The sequence below is a fragment of the Brachyistius frenatus genome, unplaced genomic scaffold, assembly GCF_029030835.1.
Source record: "Brachyistius frenatus isolate BFR_SWC_R1_liver_20210118 unplaced genomic scaffold, ASM2903083v1 Contig_34, whole genome shotgun sequence".
Taxonomy (NCBI): Eukaryota; Metazoa; Chordata; class Actinopteri; family Embiotocidae; genus Brachyistius; species Brachyistius frenatus.
Window position 1 is genome coordinate 72,929 of NW_027210633.1, and position 16,977 is coordinate 89,905.

General features: G+C 39.1%; 1 protein-coding gene across 1 annotated transcript; it reads right to left on the reverse strand.

Moving 5' to 3' along the window:
• Nucleotides 1-1,025: 1,025 nt before the first annotated feature.
• Nucleotides 1,026-12,548, reverse strand: scn4bb (sodium channel, voltage-gated, type IV, beta b). Its single transcript, XM_069700476.1, has 6 exons — nt 12,291-12,548; nt 11,702-12,016; nt 6,653-6,816; nt 6,337-6,556; nt 5,829-5,958; nt 1,026-5,620 (listed from the first exon to the last, which is right to left on the reverse strand). The coding sequence occupies exons 2-6, from the start codon at nt 11,784-11,786 to the stop codon at nt 5,524-5,526; spliced, it is 696 nt and encodes a 231-aa protein (XP_069556577.1). The 5' UTR covers nt 11,787-12,016; nt 12,291-12,548; the 3' UTR covers nt 1,026-5,523.
• Between the last annotated feature and the right edge of the window lie 4,429 nt (nt 12,549-16,977).

Below are 16,977 nucleotides of genomic sequence, written 5' to 3' on the forward strand. Positions count from 1 at the left end.
TCTATGTGGCTCTAATAATAATAATCCCAAAAAACAATACTCAAAATCTGAATGATAGATTTCCTTTTCTAAATGCAGTTTCATTAAGTTTGTCATACATGATATTTTGTGTCATATAAATAACAAAATAGAGCGACATCTAGTGATCAGATTTGGCACAACAAGATGAAGATCAGCAATGACTGAAGCTCACACAGCAGACGCATGTTTGATACTTGCGGCATCTAAGATCAAACATCTATGACCCAAAATCAACAAGATTTTATTATTGTATTTTCCTTTTTGCGAAATCCCAAAATACTTTTGCAAGCAGGAATACAACGTATTTGAACTCAATAATTTGTATTGCCTATATGCGTGTTCCTCCAACCAATCACATGATCACAGACTTCTCACACTGACCCCTCGATCATCAGAGAAAATAAGACAATTTAAAATGGCAATTTACAGAAAAGCACATGATGATGTTGTTCCCCTGTTTCATCTGTATGCTCGTGCAATGACTATAAGAGTAATCAATTTATTTTTATGTTTTTGCAAAACACATGTTAAAAAAAAGATCAAAATTAGTGCAGCACAGGCCAGGATATGTTGACCTTTAACCCCCTGTATTTGTTAAACTTCAAAAACTATAAACAATAATGCAATTTGATAGGATATTTTTAAGCTTTGTTCAGGCTTTCCACTAAAAGTTGATAATGTCCAAGCCAAGTTAACCCTGGTGACATCACAAGGGCACATTTCCTTAAATTTGATAAAATTCCTCCAAAGTCAAACTAGAGATTATAATACTGTTTTCACATTATGAGTAATATTTTTTATGACTACAAAACTGTGTAAGTCACTGTAATCAGTGCATTGCTCCTTTAAAACAGACATAGTTTATCATTATCTTTTAATACCAGTTTGCCTTTGAAATGTTGTTTTCACTGTTCTTCCCCCCTCCGTCCAGTAGAAGGCAGTGTCGTCAAAGATCTAGTTTGGTGTGGCACCCTCTTCACGTACAAACAGCATGACAAGACAGATTTTATTTAAAACTTTATTGGATTTCATGTTTCTATTATAAAGAATCAAGAGTTGATATGCATGAATGAGATGTTGAAAATGGAGACATCATTTGAGGGCGAGCCAGAGCATTATAGCCATATATTAGTGTGCAGAGAGCAGCGGCAGAGGATGACTTGGTGAGTCTACAGGCTCTGCAGGGTCTGATCAAGTACCGGGGCTCCAGTCCACTCCATGCTCCTTTCTGGATGTTCCCCATTCAGCCTGCATCTCATCATCTCAACTCCCTGATCCGGGACATTTCCTTATTGCTTACAGAACTGTCACAGTACTTCACAGGTGCAGTGTCACAAACTGTCAGAGGATTCATTTCTCTCGTGATTTGCATAGAGGTGCTTGTCATCATAAAGGCCCTCACTGGCACATCTTTGTTTTCTCAGTTAACGGATTCAGTGAGTCGATAATGCAAACAATTCACCCTTGTTAACCAGCAACAACTGACAGAAATGAGTCATGTGCGCTCAGAGAAAACCCACTCCTCTGCTCTATTATTGCAATCAAATAATTTGTACTTTGTTTCCAAAGTCACAACAGTTTAAGATCTGAATTATTGACAATACAATCCATTGTCTCGCTCAAGGATGGATTTTCTCTTTAAAGCTAAACAAGAAGGCAAAGACACATGACAAATGTATAGTGCCTATTATATTTCTCGCATTTTCTGTACCTGCAGTATCTTTCTCAGAGATCCCATTAAATAGGAAGTCTGTATGTTTGCGCTCTCATCAGTCCGTCAAATACGAAGCAGGAGCCAAGAGATGGTAGCAGGGGGAAATGGTCAGACTTGCTCTCTCAAAAGGTTTAAAAAAACAATCAGCCAATCAGGGCCTCTCACTAATTAACATCTGATATTAGGTTTTCTTAATTCCTGTTTTAGCTGTGCATTTGCCAGGCAACAAGTTGAGACCCCAGAAAGTCGCTCTTTCCCGCCCCCCCAAAAAAAGCTCTGCATATAACCTCCCATAAAACCACAGCTTGTTGTTTTTATGCTTCGGATTTTGTATGGATTACACAAATGAGATATCATGGATATAATAATTACATTGATTATTATTCATTGAGCTTTAGAGGTGTTTGACTTTGTTCCTTTTGGACAGAGCAAGGCTAAGCTAAGTTTATCAGCTGGTGGCTGTAGCTTCATATTCATCTCACAGACATGAGAGTGGTATCAAACTTCTCACCTCAAGAAAGTGAATCAGCATATTCCCCACAAGGTCAAACTATTCCCTTAAGATTGATCGGTTGCCATCTAATGGTCAGCAGGAAATACATCACTAATCTAATGATAGCATTTCCTGGGATCTTGTTATTCACTCCTGTCTGCGGCTTTGGTTTCTTCTAATCTCACTTGAATGAACAATGTGACAAACCAACACTGATTTGGGTCATACATACACAAAAATATACATCTGTTTAAAGTGCCCAACACACACCCTTTATAATATATTGCTTCAAGCCAGTGATTAAAGACTGGAGGCACATTATTATAAACATAACAGTGAGTTTCAGAAAATCATCACAAATTCACCAGACACGCTGTTCATTTCAACACCTATTGAGACTGGGGATGTACGTTTATGTCGGACACGACAGTGCTTTTAACCGCACATCTGTCCCACGCTCCGGAAGTATTTCTTTTTAAAGACAGACATTCAGTGTCTTGAATGTGCAACAGATGCAGACTGTAAATACAGCTCAAAATACTCTTTCACTGAGTTTGATGCAGATACATTCATCTCCTGGTGTGATGCTCAGTAGGAATTGTTCCTGTTTGGCACAGTCAGCGGGCTACGACTTCTTTTATTTCCTGCTCGAGCACGGCGCATACTTACACTCCAGCCCCCCTCTAGTCAGTCTGCTATCCGAGACCTGATCCCCTGGTCATTTAAACTATAATATATGGGAAGTTTACTGTATGCATGTGCGGGGTAAACAGGTGGGGGGTTTTTTCCACTGCTGTGCAGTGGTTAAGAATTATTCACTACAAAGAGTAAAACACTGACTAAATGAAGGTTTAGCAGTCTTTAGGAGAAAAAAAGCCATTTCCATGAAGAGGCACATACGAAGCAAAGGTAAGATGTCGAGTCTGAGGCATACCAGGGTCACCAGCAAGTGCTTAGACTTAGCCAGGGTTAGCACAATGAAATTAGCATGGCATCAAATGGGATTTTACAGTTAGCCTCAGAGCTGAAGCTACCAGTGTTAGTATATTAGAACATGTATCTCCAAAAGTGCATCTGTTTTCAAGCATTATGTCTAACATCTGGCCCATATGTTTGCACATGCGTTAAAATACATTGGTTATTTTGTCTTAGAAGCAGCATCTTCTGAGGGTCATTCATTTTTCTAGGGGGCGGGGGATTGTTACAGGGGATTGTCTATCATTTCAGTTCAGAAGCTCATTGTGTTATCACTGTTTTCTGAGTTTTATAAACTGTTTTGCAATGTGTAGCTGTCCTAGCTGACAGAGGAGCGTGGAAGCACAAACAGGCACCTGTGTTTTTATATCAAGCAAAGAGAAGGTACAGGATGAAGAACTGGGCTGAATCCTGCTGAAACATGGCCTTTGTGTTAGTATGATTTAAATCCCACTTGATTTACTTTACAGTTATTTGAATAAATCAAAAACTGGGTATTTTGTTAAAAATAACTACAAATATTGAATTAAACACTTGGTGTTAGTTACAGGAGGATTCAGCCGAGCTGTGATTACATTGCACATTTCCCTGTTTCAAGCACTTGAACAAAGAAGTGTTTTTGTTTTGACCTCAGATGACAAACAGTCAAATATTATTTTTAATGTACTCTGGCTGTGGCAACAGACAATACTTGATAAGTAGTAAACTGTGTAAAATCACATACAACTGTCAATCCAAAGTGTGTAACCCAATCAACACAATATGATTAATATAATAAAATGTGCACATCATTTGGTTTTAATCTAAAAACATCTACCAGATGTATTTCGCTTAATAATCATAAACAAGTTTGCATCCGTTTAGCTTATACTCACTGCACAACCACAGTAAACACACCAGTTAGAGTAAAGGCTCCCTGCACTACACAACATTTAAAGTTTGGTCTCCATGGTGTATTTAATGTAATACTTCACCTAAATGTCCAACACAAAACCAGAGAAAAAAACAACTTAACAATCCTTTTGTTTAACTGCTTGGCAATGATGTATCAGATGATGACATTGCCGTGCAGCAGTCATGATTAGAGGGGGACCACATATCTATCGGTAAATGAACAAATGTCCTCAACACTGCTTGTGTATACAGAGCCAGTCCAAACAGAATTGATGAATCAAACTGAACTTCAAATTCTTTAAATAAGTGAAATTGTTTTGTTTTTTTAAATTGATCTTGTCTTCTTTTGTGTTGTTTTGTGACAGACTCTTAAAGGTTGCACCTCTGACACTGCTGTTGCTGGAGCAGAGAGGTTCATTCAGTCTCATAGAGACAACTTGGAAATAATAATGATTATTATTTCAGCTCTGTGTACCATTAGGCAGAGGTGGAAAGTCAAATCTTACTTGTATTTGTACTTTACTTGAGTATTTCCATCTGATGTTACTTTATACTTCCTCTGCACTACATTCCATTGTGAAATATTGTACTTTCTACTTTACTAATTTTTTTTGGACATCTGTAGTTATTTTCAGATCAATATTATACCTAAAATGTATGATCATTTTCTACCCCTGCATTAATATGCATATATTATTAACTTTAATAGTATCATGTGCTGGAATTAGCTACCACAACATTAAAATGCTGCTTACATGTAATATTCCACTAATTTATCTATGATAAATAAACCACTCTAAAATGGGCCGTTTTGCACAATTTTACTTTTGATAGTTGAACGTATGTACTTTTACTTGGATAATAATAATAATAATAATAATAATAATAATAATAATAATAATAATAATAATAATAATAATAATAATAATATTTTAAATACAGGGCTTCTACTTTAATTGTAATTTGTTTTTTTTTTTAAGTAAAAGTTATGAGTACTTCTTCCGTCACTGCCACTAGGCCACATTTCATTAAGTAAAAGTGCACACTAGCATTACTTGTCCATTATCAGGCTCAGTTATTGTTTGGACATCCTAAATAAGTCAAGCTGAAATGTCTCTGGTAGGTGCATTTGTCCTTTAGTTGTAAATTATGCAACTATGTAAAAACAATTGATTAAATAATCATGAGTGCTTTCATGATTTGCAAATTCTTCAGATGTATATAATCTGCACAGTTACTACTCAGTGCACATTTGGTATAATTGTGTGCACATGTGTTTGTTCCCCTTTCAACGCCACAGCCAGAGTTATTAAGATCCCAACTTGAGCATAATGAATCTGCATGTCTGCAAACATATGTGCATATACAAATATATGCAAAGAAGGTATATAAATATGAGTACTCATGTCCCCGTACATGCACTCTCTCATTTCTTTTTTGGTGTCGGTTTGGAATCAGCTTTGGATCCTGAGAGGCCGTTTTCTGTGTTGTCGATCCCTGATGAACTTACAAGGCACTCCTTACTGCAGAGGGGTTGGAAAGAAATAAAAAGAGACCGAGTTAGAACTGTCGACACACGGCAGCTCAAAGACACATATCAAATTTTCAGCTTTAAAAAACTGCTTCAGCACACATACTGACGGAACGAACATGCTGCCAGTATGTGATCTGATAAAACTGTAGGAGAGAGTTGCATTGCTAAGACATTTCCAGGTAGTTTTGAAAACTCACTTTTTCTCCTCAAGTTTGGCAAGAACAAAGATAGTGAAGTTCTTGAGCAACATGAAGCCCATCATCGCTGCGATGGCTCCGCCCACAGCTGAGGCTATCATGATGGTCAGTGTGTTGTCCACCACCCTCACTGCAGACATTAGCCAAAGACCAGAAGAACAATCATGGATATAAACACCCCACAAACATAAAAAAAACTTTTGGCAAAACATGTATGCATCACAGTGTGATATAATAAGGGATCCCAGTCGGCATTTTGTGTTTTTATAATGCCTCTAGATCAAGACAGGTTGTGGCACCCGGCTGCTGCCACAACAAAAACATAGATGTAAATCATCTTGTCAAAGCTGATCTCTTGTGACCTTTGGTCCCTTCAGACTTATTAAGTTATTGTTACCTCTTTCCAGAACCATTTTAGTGATATTTTCTTTATACCCTGTCAGCTGCCCGTAAATCAAAAGATTAGACTACACCCTCACATATATCAACACAAATTTTGAGCACTCACACTCATCCACCACAATGAGGTTGAAGATGGCGCTGTGGTTCTTGTACTTCTCTTTGGGATTGCGTCCAAAACAAGTGTACAGGCCTCCGTCCTCGAAGGTGATGTTCCACAGCAAGATGGAGACGTTGTTTTTAATGTTCTTCCCCACAAACTCCACCCGGTCTCTATATATGTTCACATCTGGCACCACCCCCTCCGCCGTTATCACCGAGTCACACACCTGACAGGATCAGCAAGCTGTCAGTCATCCAACACTACCACCTGAAAGTTACCAAAACCTGAGCAGAAATCTTTCACTGAAACAAGAAGTTTGTACCTTGTGCATGGTGCCGTTGTCATTGAACTGCCAGTTGAAGTAGAGGTTTTCGATGCCAATACAGCTGGCGTATGTGCAAGGCAACATGACTGTGCTGCCATTCACTGCCTCCAGGAAGGGAATCTTCCCCACAATCATCTCAAGAGCCTGAGCTGACCACACACCTGAGGAGGCAGAGGGATAGAAAATACAACAAGATGAGATGCACTGCAGTGTGAACATGATGTCTGTATGCTTTTAAATAAAGGCCTGGAAAATATACCAAATTGCTTACTTGCTTAGAGTTAGATGAGAAGATTGACTCTACTCTGATGTCTGTGTGTTAAAGATACGGCTACAGCCAGCAGCTGGTTAGCATAGCTTAGCACAAAAACAGGAAACAGGAAAACTGCTAGCCCGGCTCTGGCAGCACCTCCAGAGCTCACATATTAACATATAATATATCCTGTCTTTTTAATTTGTACAAAGAAACCAAAGTGCAAAAAGAAAAGTTGTAGTTTTACGTGAGATAATATGCCCAACTCGGAGCAGTGGTTTCCTGTGAATCATCATTGTGAGGTAAACGGTGGTCATTTTAGCAAACTATTGCTTCCGGTCAAAAACTAGACTTGGTTTTGTTGCCTTCAGACAGACCCAGACTAACCTGCGACTTTTAAACTTTAGTTTTATGTGGCTGAGTTGGAAATCTAATGGTCACACTAAACCAGTATGCACTGTGCCGTTTCAGGTTTCCCCAAGATGAGAGATGTTAAAGAAATGATACTAGAGTAAAACAGGAAGTACAGAGCCTTCCATCTGTGTCTTTGAATGGCTTTTACTCATTTCAAAAGAGGTACAGTATATATGCTTAAGTTGTTATCGCAGTACAAAAGTATTAATATGTCTGAATTACAAAGTGCGTAGTTTACTGCAGCTGATGAGTTAGTTACTTTGATGTTTACAGATTCTGTACATACTGTATGCAGAGTAATTTGAGTGTGGACCGTGAAACTAATACAACATGAAAGATTTGTAAATTGAGGTTAAAAACATGGATTTCGTGATCATTAAGTTTAAGAACGTTTAATATGTAAACATGTTAGTATTAAGCACAGTATGTAATATTTGTTTTTGTGTGCATAATCTAATGCATGTTTGTACATTAGATTATACATTGTTTCGGCACTACATTTATGTATTAAGTCTATGCACTATAAATGCACTGCGTTTATGTAGAGTTTATGTACTGAGTTTATACATAGAGCTGATGTGCTGAGTGTATACACTGTGCTTATGTAGTGGGGTAGTGCATCAGTTAGTTTTACTGACTTGAAGAGTTCAAGAACTTTCAATTAGCCTATAGGATTAAAGTCTTTGTTAAAAGCCTACATCCATTTGAATATCAAATTAATTTATTGCTACTCTCATATTCAGAAAGCAGTCAAGAAATGAAAATCCCTGACTAAATTGCACCAGGCTGTATTTACAACAGCCATTTTTTAAATTGTTTTATTTAGACAGCACTGAAATAGCTGTTTAAGAAGCTTAATTGTGGTGTTAACAAAGAATGTGGAACTACTGATTGAATACATTTCATTTGCAACATATTCCACTTATGCCAAAATATTCACAAAGCCCTGTACAACATCTGCATTTGAAACGATTTCAATTAAAAGTTCCAGACTGACTGCACTTTACGCACAAGGTCTTCACAGTTTAAAAAGTTTTTGGATAGGGATAATAAATATGTCTCAACACTGAAATACAAGACTTAAAACTTCTTTCAATAGGGCACACAATGCAAATGATGCTCAGTACTATATTTTTTTCAAGTTTATCCTAAAAAGATGTGCATGATTAATTTAAGTAAGCTGCCTAATTATTGAAATCGTTTAGAGAATTTTTACATTATTTTTAAGGAAAAAAATACATTTACTGCTTGCTTGTACTGCATGCAATAGGTAGATATAGTGGGCATACATCGTAAAATATTTATCTTGTGAATACCTCAAGTCATTTTTAATTAAATCTTTTCATTATACATACATAACATTATTGTCATTGACAATTCATACCCTCAGTAACAGAAAACCACATCGTCCTTGCTGTGACATTACTGCAAATAAAGGAGGATGAAATCTGACGTGCTCCTTGTGAAAACTGTAACTGTACACAAGGGACCACCAGGGTCAGACAGCATCAAGAAGTGGCAGTGATTACAATTTGCTTTCACCAATCAAAAAAACTGGAGGAAGACGGGCTGTGTCTTCTTTACGGTTTGTCTTTTCCTTTGACCTCATTATTTCTGGACTGAGCAGGTATCCCACCTTCACATGTAGTGCTCAGTTTTGTGCCTCCAGTGTGTGTCAAGGTCACAGATAACAAATAGCTACAGTATATAATTTCAGCAGGTCAAGGGCAGACAGCAGGTCTGATCTCTCCCTCTTTCACATCATTTAAGTGCCTTCTACTTAATGCTCCCGTGTAGGCTGTGAGGTGTCAACTACATGCTGACAAGAAGCTCTGCAGAATGGAGAGTTTACACGGAGAAAACATGACACCACTATACTCCTGAATTTGATCAGAGGTTGCAGGAGCAGCTGGAATGTAGTCTGCTCTTTCTAACATTCCTTCCCTCTGCTTTGTGCGCACGTTTTTCACAACATGGTCAAGGTCAGCGTTTGCCAAGCACCATTGCAGCAAATCGGAATAACACTTGTAAGACCAGCAGAGACAGTCAAACGCAGAGAAGGAGGATGTACTGGAAGTGGGAATCTTATTGATTTATTCTCATCTTGCTATCTTGAAAACTCAATCTCTTCAATTTTATTTTCCTCAGCTGCTCCAATGCAGCACAGTGAGCTTGCAAAAACAGTAATGACGAGAGCCACAGCATCTTTCTGCTGTCTCATTCATGCTTTTTTTTTTTAAATTTTATATTTGTCACTGAAGCTTTGTCATAATATTTTTTGTTATATTCCACTTTCATTCTTTTTGTCTTCTGCTCCCAGTTCCTCTGTGACCTTAAATATTTGTTGCGTTTCTGTCTCTACAAATATTGAAGCTTCTGACAACAGAGCAAGAATTACATTAACACAGTGTGTGACGTTGTCCTTAATCTTCTCTATGTTTTGTCTCTAACATTCAAACTCATCATGTTTTCTCCCTTGAATTTAATCTTGCAGTACATTGTGTCTTTTTTAATTTCTTATCTAGGTGCTCATTAAAGCTTGTTTTGTGAGTCTTTGCGCTTCAGATAAAAGTAGAACAGTGGTGCTCCAGTTTCTAGCCTACATATGTCAACATATGTGTATTTATTACTTTCATAAAATTCACAAATATATGTGCCCAAAATCATTTTAAAAAAAGATGTTCAAATTACAAACAAACAAAACACACTGTCGTTCATAACAGTTAAGAGCAGATCTAATTCTTTAGAGGTCAAAGGTCAGAGGCGACATATACTGTCTATGAAAATGATGTCCCACTTAGAGAGTTACCTTTCACTGTTTCAATATGAATCTCATGTTGGAAGAGAGACAGATAAGATCATCAGAGTAATGTCTCTTCTGAGTCAGAATAATTCCCAGATTAAAAAAAAAACCACACGGTGACTGTCTCACATATTAGATTATCCAGTCTGTTCGCTGTCTAACACGTACAAGACAACCACCTCATTATACAACAGCAAATAAATATCCTAATATTCCCTCAGAATATAAAGATGAGACTTAGCTGCGTTTCAACTACCACAGCCTATTTTCATCTGCTACTTTTGCTGCTGTTTAGGTCTACTTGCTTTTAGTGGCCAAAGTGTTGCTTGTTCGTTCTAAATAAAGAAAACAGCCATTTGAGCTCTGAAAATGTACATACAGAGTACAGTAAATGTTAAAGTGGCAAAAGAACATCATGGAGAAGTGTTTTCATGTGAGTAAATGCATTAAAATGGGAATATATAAATTTTATATTAGAGAAACACATTTATTGTGAATGATTAATTAGTTACAGTTCACTGTTTGATCGGGACCACAGATCTCATTGCAGACCACAGAGCTCTAACCTCTTAATACATGTTTGGTGCACTGTTGCTGCAGTGATGCTCCTGATTCACGAGTACGCTATTCTTGCATAAATAAAAGGTGGGTAAAAGGTATTACAGTAGTACAGGACAAACAACACACATATTCTGACAGATTTGTTACTTTTATTGTGCATCTTTTTTTAGAAAGGTTAAGACTTGTGGTTGGGTTTGATCTAAACCAAACATACTGTAATTTGCAATAACATCTTTCACTATATATGCATCACACTATTACCTAACTATTGATTTTTATATGAATTTACTTGCAGCAACAATATCACATCCAGTTGCCTGTTCTGCTATTGTACACTCCTTGTCAGGTGCTCCCCATATCTTTATTCAGAAATGTGTGACTAAATAAATATAATTAAAGATGGTTCACTGGACATTCCTCTGTGATTCTGCTGTTCTAATACTGCAAATACACATGTGGAGCAGCACAACATGCTGGAAATGGCTGGGCCTGGGGTGCCTGACGCAGCTTTTCCAACACAGGTCACTTTTTTCAGCTGACATTTCCTTTTTGTGACATACAATCCAAACCAATATGCATTAATTATGATGCCAAACCAAGTGCAACAACATTTATGCCTCTATATAATCCTCAGACCGTATGCCTTCCACACAGATTTGTATGAAACCTCAATAGTTAACTCCTTTCTGTGTGTACAGGCAAAACCAGCATTGTATTTTGCTCATGAGATGAAATAACTGATCACAACTAATAGCTTCCCAGACAACCAATCCTCTCACCAACTAATTCTCTATTCATCAACCTGGAGTTAGGAAACATGCAATGACTGCTCTTACAGCTAAAAATCTACTGTCCAAAGGTCAGAGATGAAGGTCAGTGTCAGATGTGGAAAAGCCACCGCATCATTTCTCTGCTTCACAATGCAAATACACACTCTTGCTGTGAGGGAAAAAAAAGAAGTTTTCTACACAGTAAACAAAAGAAGGTGACATATGAATGAAAAGATAGACATTACCAAGCAGCAAAGAGAAGATAAGGCCGACGGCTGTGTATGGAGGGCCCAGCCTCAGGGGTTCGACCCCAATCCACCGGACCTCCATGGCAGCCAGATCTACTCCAAAACAAATGGTGATGCAGGATCTAGCCCTGAATCCGGTTAGCAAGTAAAATATCCCTTAGCACGACTCGGCCTCTGTGTTGTACTGAGTTAAATCTGGAAGCTGCTGTCTGGGCAACTGAACCCCGAATGAGGCACGTCCCAATGTTGCACCTGCAGCTGTCGTGGGGGTAGCGAGCCTGCCAGAGAGCCCCAGCAGCACTATGGATGAGGCTGTAGGTTAGACAGAGGGCAGAGGAGGATGGGGAAGAGGAGGAGGATGAGAAACAGGAAGAAAAGGAAAGAAGGAAAAGGTTAATCAACTGAAATCATGCACTGTAAAAGCACAGACAGTGCAGTAAAAAGTTATGTACAGATACAGTGTGTTTGCATGTCCCCTGCATGCCTGTGTCTGCACATGCTGCAGCTCAAATGTAAAACGGATTCAAGCTCAATGAGAGGAAACAACATTTGATGCTAAGTAGAGTTCAAGTTTTGTCATGCCTACCTGCTCCTGCAGCCGGTGCTCAGTCTGGGGAGGGGGGGGCCGGCAGGGCTGCCTTGCAAAGCTGAGTCAGTGTGGACAGGACAGAGGCAGAGCAGCAAACACTCACTGCGCACAGTCAGGGTTCACTCAAGGAGAATCTGCCAGCCGGCACTTTCACTGCAGAGACAGCCACATTGCAGCGCCAGCTAGGACGAGAGACAATTAGAGAGAGAGGGAGACAAGCAGAAGGACAGACGGAGATGGAGACAGACAAACAGATAGGAGGAGTCCAGTGCTCTCATTTGTCCTCAGCAGAGCCCCAGTAAAGCTGAATCTTCCCCGGTGCTCGTCCCTCCAGCTATCTCACAACTTTCCCCCCCCCTCCTCTCTGTTGGCTGCATGCCACCTCTCTCTCTCCCCCCTCATCTCTCTGTTTCTCCTCCCTCACCTGCCCCCATATCCCTCTTATTCTATTCCCCTCCTCCCCCCCAGTCACTCCTCCTCTCTGCTGCTATACCCCCTGCCCGCTGCCTCACCCTCCTCCTCCTCCATCCCCTGACTCGGGGCGTGTATGCAGACTCAGGCACTTTTGTCAGAGTGTTGGTGAAGATCAGAGAAAAGTTCTGCAGTGCAGGTTGAGGAGGAGGTTGTGTAATGCAGCCCTGGGGCCACGGCCAGACGCACAGTCCCACCTCCAAATGCTCCATTCATAAAAAGTGATGGGTTCTTTCGCCGATAGCTCGCCTGTCTCAACATCAGAGGATTACAGTGAGAGAAGGAAGACAGTACAGTACTAACATCATTTGTCATGGCTACCAGTATTTAACTGCAGTGTGTCTTTGAAAACTTTCCCCTCCTTTTTATTTTATTTCTGCGCTTTCCTCTCCTCATGCTCATATCCCCCTGACTCAAAATAATCAACATTACCAGTTCTGTATGTGTTGTATGTTCTGTATGTGTTGTATGTTCTGTATGGGTTATATGTTCTGTATGTGTTGTATGTTCTGTATGTGTTGTATGTTCTGAATGGGTTGTATGCCCCAATTAAAGCCCAGAAAGTCAAACTGTCTTGTGTATCAGGCATTCTGCGCTCACTTTTGATTAGTGTGATGCAGCCGCAGGAGCATTACTATATGAGATGGTGCATGCGTGCAGTCATTTTTTTTTTACAATAGGACAGCTCCTTTCCCATAAATGTTCAGACCATCAGTCAACAACAGCTGAGGAAAAATCCTGTGTCTGCACTATTCACCGTAGGACATGATGGAGAAAGTGCTTTACAGCAGTTTCCAGATTTGATTAGTCAATTTTAGACCTGACTAACAGCAGAATCGTGCACTTAAGTCTGTATGCCTGTCAAACTCCATCAGTTACTGTAAACAGGAGGTGACTATATATAGTAATAATGGATATTTACCAGAAAAAAGGATGGTAAAAGGTTTAATAAAGTTTTGTACTGAGGGAAAGAAAAAATAACAGACTTGTGAGTTCTGAGAAGGATGCAGCTGAGACCTCGTGACAGAGCTTTTTGTCGTCAGAGTGGAGGTACAGTTACACAAACAGAGGACACAGGAACATCTACACATCTATTCTGGACTGAACCTCCTGCTTGTTCTTCTCTGCTAACAGATCTGATGTTTATTTTACAGGCAAAGAAGTGGAAAACTTTGCAACTCTGTCAGGATGGACCTGAGATTTGCAGACGGAACTTCAGCTACAAAGAAGGATGCAGGTATCCAGCATATACAGTATGTTCAGACTATACTTCGCTTACTTTGCATGTATTTGACACTGTGATCTTTCCCTGGGCAGGTTATTATGTAGATATTGAGGATTATAGAAAGGCATTTTTTCTTTTTGATTTACAGGCTCCTACAAAGTTCAAAATGTGTTGTGGAATAATGAATTGAAAGTTGTGTCATTCAGATGTGAAATGTTGAACTCTTGAATTATTATCATTGTTGTGTTATATGCTGGATTCAGTGGAGTTAGCATTATTCTGACACTATTAAGCAAACACACTATCAACATCTAAATTGAAACACGTTTGATCACATGTATGACACATGTTTACGACATGTTGCCACATATGATAACGTGGGGAAAATATGTGGAAAAGTTTTCATATGGGAATCTACATGGGCTTCACACATTACACCATGAAAGTGTTCCAAAACCACATGTTTCCCATGTGCACAAACAGGTGATAACATGAGTTTTTTCACATGTGATATTCAGGTGTTTTTACTGTAAGGGACTTCCCCGATGACCACTGATCTGGTCCACTTACCTTGCTCATCGCTCTATGATAAACACATAGAGGGGTATGAAGTGCGGTGCAAGGTGACAGCAGGGAGTCTGGACGGATGTTTCATGGGTGTGGAGCTCGCAAGAAATGAGTGATAATGTGTCCTGCTGCCGGCTCACTGCTCTCCTCGCCGGGCCCCTCCACTGGAGTATCAATGCAGCAGCAGTGGGAACTCTTCCAGAACTGCAATAAGAAAAAAAAAAAAAAAAAGCATTTTGCTGCAGAAAGACAGGGTGCTACTGCAGACCTGTGCAGGACAACTGGAACTACACAGTCACACTAGCATGATCAGATACAGGCACTGGATTCATGTTTCCCACATTGTTCACAGATGCCGTGTAGGTGCATCCTCAGCTTTTTAATGGTGTCATCTCGGCTTACTGCAGCAAAATGTGTGCTGCTCCGAACGGGAGACAAGGACACGCGTCTCAGCTCTTAGCCTACATCAGTGACTTAAAGCAATACAAGTACCAAAACACTAGGACCACACTATAAAGAAATACTTAATTAAGTACACACATATTATAAAAAAAAAAAAGGAGAAGCAACTTTACAGCATATTTCAAACACAGAAACAATCTGAGGTATCAATAGGGAAGTACAAGCATTCAAAAACAAATGGTAACTGGTCTGCACTTATAGAGTGCGTTTTTACCCTGGCAGTCTCAAATTGCTTTACTGTTTGCCCCCCATTCTCTCAATCACACACACATTCACGCACCAACAGCTGCTGTGCAAGTTGCTCACCTGCCATCGGGAGCAACTTGGGGTTCAGTGAGTAGCCCCAGGACACAAAGACCAACAAAGACCCAGGGATTGAACTGCCAACTTTTCAATTACTGTTCAAGCCACAGCCGCCCCTCTAGAAGCAATAAGACCCCAAATGTACTTAAACTATAAAAACCAAAGCACATATTGTATATGATATTATTAGGTTTATAAATGAATGTATCAATACTTAACGAACATCTTACAGTGACGACTGTAATTCCTATTAGTCAGGTAGTTTAGTGCTTTAGTTTAGTGGTTCCCTGCATTAAGATGATGAGTGGGAAAAGGGAGGGGAAAAAAGTTAATCCACAAAAAATTTTTTTTAACTTGTTGTATTTATAGTCAAATTTATATATTATATATATATACTGTACTTACAAAAAAACAGATGATTTTGTTTAAATCTGCAATAAATGTTCCGCTCCAATGAGCAGAGAGGAGCTGCACATCAAATTCAATCCAATGTACTGTCTACACGCATAAAGCAGAGTAAACAAAGGCCCTTTGGCTGCTTTTTTCTATTCCTGGTGCTTTCTTCACAAACCATGTCAATTGGCTGAGTGATCCTTAAATAGTCTGATGTCATGTTCCTTGGAAATCCACCTGTTAACAGCACTCAACCTGTTCATACAAAGAATGAACCTGTTCAACAGGGCATTGTCATTACATGCAGAATAAAATAATCAGCAGTATGATACTTGTGGTTTATGACAAGCTTGTGTGATCCCAGATAAGTTTCTATATGTCCCAGGTTAAAGTCCCTCTCCACCCTGCCTCAGTAAATGCTGTGTTAACAGCACGCTTGAGTTTTGTTTACATTTGTTTAAAAATGAGGATATGAAAGCATGTGTTATTTAAAGTCAACAGAAATAAGGAATTCCACCTACGAAATTTGAAAAATAAGTGTTTATAATACCACCAGGGAGTGATGTCTCCTACATGACTCTTTGGTTTTTATGAATTTATATAACAGCACTGGTAAGACACTCTCAGGAAGTGATGGCAGTAAAGTCTGTGGTATCACCTCAAGGACTTCAGTCCCAGTGAGAGTATTTTGACTTGTTTTTGATACATATTAACTCATTTCAGGAGACAGGTACCATCCAACATCAACAAAGTGAGTTAAGATGGAGAATCGCATAAGCTTTACCCAGCTGTTTTAAGGAAGTGCGACTTTACAGTAACTCATTGTAATGTGCGTCATTGTCGCAGAGGAGTGGCTGATGGTTGGTATTTCACGTTTTGCCACCCACTCTGTTCACTTCAAGAGTTTTTCAGTCCATGCAAGCTGAGCATTTCTGTCAAAGTATAATTCATAGATCTTTTTGATTTAAAAAAAAAAGAGTTCTTTATTCCAAATGTATACAGATACACATGGCAACATTGCAGGACTCGATAAAAAAAAAAAAAAAGTGTAAAGTTTATTTTACACAACAAACAATATAAAAATACAAAATCACTTGTGCAATGTTGCTAGTGTAGTAAACACGCGCAAATACACGCTTTGTTCAACACTCGTAAATCTACTGGTGAATTTTCTGGAAGCTAAAATTGAATGGCAGTTTGTGTTTTTATTTCCATCATCATCTAAAAACTTCTGTAAAAAACACACCATAACAAAGTTGAAAG